Source organism: Necator americanus, chromosome IV, assembly GCF_031761385.1.
Source record: "Necator americanus strain Aroian chromosome IV, whole genome shotgun sequence".
In the NCBI taxonomy this organism is placed as follows: domain Eukaryota; kingdom Metazoa; phylum Nematoda; class Chromadorea; order Rhabditida; family Ancylostomatidae; genus Necator; species Necator americanus.
This window is the reverse complement of record NC_087374.1, coordinates 25,056,018-25,064,729: the sequence shown is the minus strand read 5'-3', so window position 1 is coordinate 25,064,729 and position 8,712 is coordinate 25,056,018. Positions and strand designations below refer to the sequence as shown.

At 40.9% G+C, this 8,712-nt stretch overlaps 1 protein-coding gene across 1 annotated transcript; it reads left to right on the top strand.

The window, feature by feature from the left end:
• Positions 1 to 5,208: 5,208 nt before the first annotated feature.
• On the top strand, positions 5,209 to 5,490 carry RB195_002616 (uncharacterized protein; the record flags this gene model as incomplete). Its single annotated transcript, XM_064199962.1, has 1 exon — positions 5,209 to 5,490. The coding sequence occupies one exon, from the start codon at positions 5,209 to 5,211 to the stop codon at positions 5,488 to 5,490; it is 282 nt and encodes a 93-aa protein (XP_064055843.1).
• Between the last annotated feature and the right edge of the window lie 3,222 nt (positions 5,491 to 8,712).

Here is an 8,712-nt window from a genome sequence, read left to right as displayed (position 1 = left end):
TGTCAATTTGTGCCTAACCTGTATTTTCCTCGTCGGACTTCCCTAAGTCTATGTATCTCTTTGTAGCGTCATATCAGCTGATCTACCGAAAGAATTTGTTGTGATAATTTTGGCGAAAGATACCCTGCTGGACGTTCTTCTATGGTAGTGGCTCTTCTATCGAACTCCACGCTTATCTCGACTAGCTCTGCCTCTCTGAAGTTATGAGAGTCTTCAGAGTTATGAGAGTAAAATATTTAGCAGAATATTCAACGAAATATTTAGTGCCAACAAGCAGCTGGCCCTGAATTCGAAGCTGGAACTTCAAATACAATTTTGTTCGCATTACAACGACACATCTTGCACACTAATAGGATTACGTACGCAATTACGTACTGTCCCACGTACCAAGATGCAAGCGACCCACCAGTGGGTCGTGTTATCATAAATGATTAAGTAGTGGACGACAGATTATCTGTTAGAATGAAAATGCGTAAATATCTGCGTGAATATGGTGAAGATATTCGTAATCCCTTCAAACATTGATTTTAATCCAGTCTACAACTCCTATTTCGCACATTGATGCGTTGGTTTTTCTTTTGGTTTTGCATGCACATTTTTTCTTTGAACTCAATAATATCACATAATACATGGCGCAGTAACTACTCTTACCTTAGTAACAGGCCCCACCCCATGCGCTTTCTAATTTCCTCCAAAAGGCTTCCTAACTGTAAATAGATTGTGTTCAGCTGAAGCTGAGTCGAAAAAACAAAAAAAAGAGATAAAATCCCACCGTTAAGTTCTCGTGTTTGTTGATTCGATAACGTCCAAGACCAACCAAGTTCTTCGTCCCTCCAGCCGCTTGTCCCAGACTTGTGGGCGAGAATGAGGACATTGGTTCGATAGATAACCAAAAGGTGAAAGGATGAGATGTCTGCGTTAATCAGTCCCCTTGAGATGTCCCAACGCATTCATATCAATTCAGAATAGTTTGAGGTTTACGAACACTTGTCTAAATAATGACTTGCCGAGAGGGAAAAGGGAGTCGATGGCTAGCTGATGGGTGAAGTAAATGGTTTTATCCTCCCAGATGAGTCTGGCAGCAATTAATCGACCGCGGAGGGGTGAAGGGCCTGTTTGGCATTAGTGCAATTTCGAACCATTGACCGAATGTGCAGTCGCAGCGGAACCTCCTACCGACTGCTCCAAACCCTCCCATACCTCGTGCATGTCCATAATCCAATTCTGCATTGATATGAAGCGCATCGGCGCACTCGAAGGGGCTAATGGATATCAACACTTAATCTTTTGTCCTTAGATGCGGAACCGAACTATTCATAACTGCCGGGATTAACAGAATGCCATTCCCTATTCATACCATATCTGTGTATTAGAGCTCTACGCATAATTTTGTGACTGCTATCTGCACATTTACTCAAGAGGATAACGCATCTGAGTTGCTCGCATCTGAGTGTTGCTAAGTGCTTCCCAGTACATCTTTTGCTGTCGACGGATTAGAGTCAACAATAACTTGGCGCCGAGATCATTAAGAGCAAAACACAATCAGGCTGAAATCATAACGTGGGTGCCTTTTTGTAGTTCGATGTTTTAATAGGTTTGATAAGTAACAGTGAGAACTCTTGTTTTGTGAAAAAAATCGACTTGATAACTTCAACGTTTTAAGTTTAAAACCTAAGAGGACAACCTCAGTCAACAATCCTCATCCATTAAAGCATGACATAAAATTTGTCCATCCACCACCACTTCCAAAAGTAATTCCACGGAGACCCTAATTAAAGCGAGCTTTGTGCCCATTGAAAGGTTTTAAGCTTGACAGTCACCCGCTACCGTATCATTTTCGTTCAGTCTTTCCAAAGACCTCTTCCTCAAAAATGAGGCATGAATACTTACACACTGTTGTGCCACTAAGGACGTCGCGTTTATATGCGACGTCATTTTATTTGTAGGTTATTTTCCAATTATGTGTTTTTTATACTTTATATAATTTATATTAGATATTTATATTTTATATTTAAATTTATATATTTCTTTTGTTTAATTTTATTTTAATTTTATTTATATGCGTTTTAAAACGAAATCATAGTCAAATCAATAAATTCTTCGAAAGATTTGGGGCAGCCATTATTGATCTTTTTTTTCAGAATAGAAGCACTACTGAGAAGGCTTACTGTAGTAGATGAAAACATAGTACTTGTGTGATTTTCTTTTATATATTTGGTATTGATTAAGATGTGGACGAGAACCTGAATTTACACGGCTAATGATACTCTGTCTTGTGACTAACAAATTAACTACACTTTCTCCCTGTCCTCAGTCACTCCGACGAAAAATCCATCACAAACGTTGCGGAACAACTAGGCTTACTTTAGAAGCAGTGTTCGCCTTTTTTCTAATAGTGTGTCATTGTGAAAAGTTAATTTCGATATGGAGGAGGTAGTTGGAACTGTTTCAAAAAAAAAACCAGTGTCTGATGTTGTACAATGCAGGTACAACATAACTTAGTTTAGCGCAAATATTACAATTTTTGAGAGCACTGTAATTGGTTTTCCAGTTCTTTTCTTCCGAGTGGCAGTCAATTTTAATACAAATCGCACCTTTAGCGGTCGTTTTCAATATAAATCGCACACCATGTGTTAATTATTTTTATTTCTAAGCTAATTTTTTGGCTGAATAATTTCCAATCAGCCTCTACACTACCTACTCGTAGCGCTGTTTTGAAATGCTGACATACCCTTGTGGGTGTGAAGTAGAAAACAGTGCATTTTCCTGGAAGCTTACCTCCGAAAACATGTCATTCGACTAATCTTTTCTAAAAATTATTCAAATGTGTCAAGAGAATCGGGCGCCTCAAAGAGGAATTGAGGAGTTCTCTAGAATTTGTGAAGATATAAAGTTTAAGTTCTCATATGTTAACAATTTCAAGTGAATTAGTTAGTCTACAAACCATGAATATGCTAAAGAAGGTAGGAGGAGTCTGGTTAAAATCCCATGATTTCCGTACTGCTTTCAATTGTGCTGCTTCGGTGGGTGTGGGTACACTCGCTCAACTCCGCCCTCAGGCAAGAAGCCACATACAAACTCTGTTGCCGGTCTTGGTCCGGGCTTGATTCAGTTCCTGATAGCATTATGTCGAACAGTACTTCTTTCTGTTTATCTACCGTTCATAGTCGCATTTTGCCGCTTTGTGGTTTCCGCCATTCGAAAGTCGGTACCGAATGTTGTGTAAGTGCGGCTAGTCCGCTGCGACGTAACCGTCCTGCTTGCTGTGCTCCGTCATCTACTCCATCGCACTCCGATAAAAGATTCCGATTGTTTCTGTGACATGTACACTATGACATGTGAAGTGCTATGATGTTTGAGACGATGACATTTTAAATTTCTTATCTTGAGATATCGCGTATGGACGCTATTAGCAGTTGAAACTTTCAGATGACTATCAAATTTTGGTTGGGAATATTGCTCGGCGTTGTGACACTTGCTGGTCTAATCCTCTCCAGCATCGTTATGTTTGCAGTGGTGAAGTTGAGCATGTTTAAGCGCAAAAGTCCAATATATGTCATTTCTGCTGCCAATATTTTATGCGACTGCATACAACTTATATTTAGTCTTTGTTATCTCGTTCCGTCTATAGTATCTAATGTTGGTATATGAACGCTCTTTCGTAACAGTCTAGATTTACTCAGAGATACTTTGTAGTTATGCTATCTTAGAAACTCTTGGATAATTGCAGAGCTGGCTATTCAAAGGAGATAAGGACAATGAGTTCATACAGTTCCTTGGGGCTGCGTTTCTTTTTTGTTGGTACTATGGTTCAGTTGCTCAGATACTCATGGCAGTCAATAGGTATGCACATGTATTTATGTCTTGAGAACTAGTCATTTAGCAAAATGTTTAAGGGTTGTCGTAGTCTGTATGCCACATATACGATTTTTCTCATTCAAAAACGTGCTTATTATCGTTATTTTTCTTTTTCCTGTGGCGATTCTCGTGGCTTGGATATCACAATACGTTACTCCATGTTGCAAGTACGTTGAAAATAAAAACTCGTTTATGCGAAGTTGATGCTATCAGTTCCCCACATGTTCATGTCCGGGCGGGGTGTGGTTAGTGTGTACATAAATAACTTACTCTTGAAAGCACAGTTTCTATTATCCGGTGAACAAATTGCTCCTGTTCTTTCCTTCAGGTTTTTTTTTGCTAGTTTTTTTTTTTTGCTTAAACGGTTATTGCGTAAACGACAAGTGAATCGGCTACGACTGTTCAAAACCGCAGTGAACCCAGCCTTCCATCCATTTATGCCGATGAAATGATACTGGACTTGTCTTGGGGAGGCAAAACACTAACATGACACATCACCTGACCCTCACAACTCATTGAAGGTGGTATACGTTTTCGTGTTCTTAGAGAGATTGTGAAATGAAGTCGTACACATTGACGCATCATAAAGGGACTAATTGTGGTGTTTATTAAAGACGGCATCTCACGATATTGGCCTGGTACAGAAGCTCCAGGAAGAACTTGGAATTCGGGTTGCAGACTAAGGAGCATGGCCCCACTCAATCCCCTCTAGCTGTCCCAACAAAGGCGTGTGAGCTGCTTTAGTTCCCACGAGGTACGTTAGAACACTCAACTCTGCGCAGACACCTATTCCCTCAGCAGCTTATTCGTTGCTTTTGCTTCCAATTGTTTCAGAAGTCATCGAGGTACCGCAAGAGTACAAAATGCCGCTATGTTTCACTTTAATCGTCATAAAGGCATCACCAAACTATTATGGGGTGGTAAGGGTTTCAAGTGGGTTATGCCTATACGGGGTCGTAGATTGTGGGGAAGGGGGTGATTCCGTTCATTTCTTCCTAATTGCCGTGAAAAAGGGTCCGAAAAATGCAGCGCGTGTACGAGCTTGACGCGCTCCAATACAACTCTTCGTAGACAACAGCGCCTGGAACGATCGAAGTTGCATCTTCCGGGCCGTTTTTTTACGGCAGTTGGGAAGAAATGGACGGAATCACTCTCCTACCTATAATCTATGACCCCATATAGCCATAACCCACCTGAAAAACGTACCACTCCAGATTCGTGGGTTGATGCCTTTAAGGAAGGCATTCGACTAGGTTGAGACAGAAGTGATCATGGGAGCTTCGACAACCAAGACGACATAAAGGTACTTCGAGAGTTGTACAGTAACTTCAGTTTCGCCATTCTACCAGAATGCTATTTATCAACGTGGAGGGTCATGTCCAACAGGTTGAGACAATCTCACGTAAGATATTTACTGCCATTCCTGAGAACGTATTGCCAAAGCTGGAGTGGAACGACATGGGAGGTAAGGATGTAAGCCGGCAGCGAAAAAATCTGCGCTTTGCTGACAACATCGTTCTGATAACATCTAACGCCAGCCAAGCGGAACGATTGCTGACCGATTTGGAGGAAGCATATGAAAACATTGGTATTCAGCTGAATTTGCAAAAGACTATATTCAGGAGAAATTAATGGGTCTCGGATCCCCATTTACGCAATAAAACGTATCTGAATCCAGCAGCTACATCTATCTGGGTCAGAAAACGACATGAAGAGAGACCTTGTCCCCGAGCTGTCTCATCTCTTTAGCACCACTGTGTTGACTTATGCTTCAGAAATTGGACACTACTGCGGTCACGAAGAAAACGTCGCGATCGTCACTGAACGTCCAGTCGGAAGAGTGATGCTAGAAGTAGCCCACTTTACAGAACCCACGGAAAAGATTCGACGATCCATCCCTCGATTCGAAAAGTTAAGTATCAGGGATCGAAAAAGATGACCCTACAAGATAGCCGACCCGATGGTCAGACTTCTTCGTGAACTGCTTCTAAGAAATATTTGATGGAAAAGAAAAGAAAAGAAAAAAGAAACCAGTTGGCGATTCTGGCAAGCGCTCGTGCAAATTGACAAACGAGGAAATCTAGGTGATAAAGGTGGTGAAAACTGGTGATGAAGCTTTATTAATCTTCGACCGCTCGCTAGTAGATGCGGCGCTTGAACGAGGGTAGTGTGTCGCAATCGACTTCGTTTCCAGGAACGCCATGTTTCACGCCGTTTTTAAAGACGCTTAGTGAGGTTGAGCGGATCCACGCTCGCTTCTGTAATCTACAACCCAGACTCTACGTTTTCATTGGCGCTTCCGCAGCACGTCAATTTTGTGATATGCTGCCTTCAATGTGTTGAGACCGCGTATAGAAGTCTGCTTATTACCTGCACATTGCACTTACTCCGCATATGCGAAATAATTGAATAATTCGAACGTTTTACTAACGCAAGAATGGGAATGAGGTTTCCAATCCCCAATCCACACTTCTGAGAAAGGAACTCGATGATAGGCAGAATACTGCTGTAGAATATTATATAAATACTGCTATAATGTAGAGTAGATTTTGTTGCAAAATGAAGGAGGGAATTAAGAAGAGCGAAATTTTTCAAATTTTTCCCTAATTCGCATGACTATTGTTTAATCATTGTAATTTTCTACAATTTCCTATCGATACTCAAAGTTAAACTATTCTCATAATCCGGAGAAATTGAGTCGTTGAGTTCTTCAGTTTCCTTCGCATTTCGTATATTTCGACCTTCTCAGACTTGAATAAGAGTATATCAATCGGTGGATAAGGGATAGCCGAGTAAGAGATGAGGAGGGTATTGGACTAATGCGCACGTTTTGTTCTATCGAATGTTCCCTCTATCAACAGCTGAGTAAAGATATGATTAATTTCACAGAGACTACACAGACTAACGGATGTTACGTAGTGGCTTCCCTCTTTTAACTCGTTGATGGGTCCGAATCCTTTGAGATAATCTGCGTATATAAGAAACCTCTAAGAATGGAATTGTTTTCAAACAAGGTCACATGAAGTTACTGGGAGCATTTAATTAAATGATGAGTGTCGTCAGCCAGAAAAGTAATGATCGCCTGAATTCTAACCGCCTTCTACCCGCGAGCTGCGAGCGAAGCCATTTACGCAGCTGGACCGTGCTTCATGTCGTTGTGACTCTAGTTTATGTTATATGATGTATGACGTCTTAACAGAAGTGTTTTCAAGGTTCTCATTTGACCACGTTTTCTTATCCTATTCTTATATTTCAAAAGGAGACACTCCAAACTACTCAAACATGTACATTGATCTACCCTTGAATTCTAGTTCATCAGCGATTTGTGCCATTTGTTATACTTATGTGAGTTTCTCTTATCCATTACTTATTTTCAAAAATTAAATGATGCCTAGATCATTTTTTTCGTCTGGAAGATGACCCACTTGCACAAAGTCGACAGCAGCGGAGGTGGTCGCCGCGTCAAAGAGTACAAGCGAGTTTCTACGCCACATTTCTGCGTGTCTCACAGAAATCAGAACCCAAATTCCAGATATGCACTGCAATTCTGTGCAATTTCGATCTTTTACTTGACTTCGTGGGTCGCATTCCGAGTATTTCCAGTGTTAATCGGAGCTAGTGGAGTGGAGTATTTTATCGTTATCCCAATTTGTGTAACCATAAATTCTTCGGCAAATGCGGTCGTCTACATCACTTCGAATACTGAGGTTCATCACTATTTAGAAAGAGTTGCTGCTGTGGTAAAAGGTCGGATAACAATGACAACAAAAGTTCCACTTAATTTCTGCTTATGGGCAGTACATCACGAATCTGACGTGGTGAGAGAATCCGCGGGAAAAGCTAGAGATGGGGTTGTAGATTGCGGAATCCGAGGTTGTTATGCTGCCTTTGACAGCCCACTCGCAGTTTTCTCTAATAATTGTTGTAGAATGAATGTTAATCCTTTCTTTAAAATATTCTTCCTAAAAAAACCGAGATTCTCGTCTTTTTGATTTTCTGGGAAATGTCAATCCAACTTTCTAATCTACCTACTTAAAGGTGCGAGGAGTTTTGTCCGACATGAAGAGTACGGTGGCCCCAAGAAGTGTCATTTCGCATAGCGACCACGCCACGAACCACAATAATTTATCTTTACAAAGGAGCTCCGACAGAAGATGATTGATTTTCATTTTTGTTGTGCATAAATAACACAGACAAGTCAGATACGAATCCTCGCAAAACACAAGACATAACTAAGAATCCAATTCACTCAGTTCTTCTAATTATTTTGGTCCTATTGAAAAACGTACGTTGTCGCTTCAAAACTACCTGACGTGACGTTACGGATGTGATCACACTCGATGTGACGTGCAGAGCGAGGTTGTGATCGAGGTGGCACCATCGTTAGCTCTGCTCTTTCTGCGGAGCTAACGGCGGTACCACCTCGATCTTCAAACAACTTCGAGCAAGCAGCCTACGCGAGCACACCAGACTTCATGTCATTTTTCCCGACTATACAGTTTACCATTGTTCTGTACATTGATATGAAGTTTGTTGTTGTTTGTTTGCTGCCATGTAGGTTAAGTTTGAAGTAAAGTTGTTCTTTTATAGAGATGTCGCTGTGCCAACAAAGCATGTTTCTTTAAAATCAATGGCTGAATGTATGCAAATAGTACTCTCTGTGCAGGGAGAAGTGGTTTCAAGGTGTTCTCTCCACGAAGACAAGGATATAAATATCGTAGAAATGTTGTTAAGTTATTGACACCTCAGGCATAATGAAACAGAACAAGACAATATCTGTTCTGCGGAGAAAGTGGAACCGAAAAGAGTTGATCAATGCAAGTATATAACATAGATGGTCAAAGGGAAGTGAGA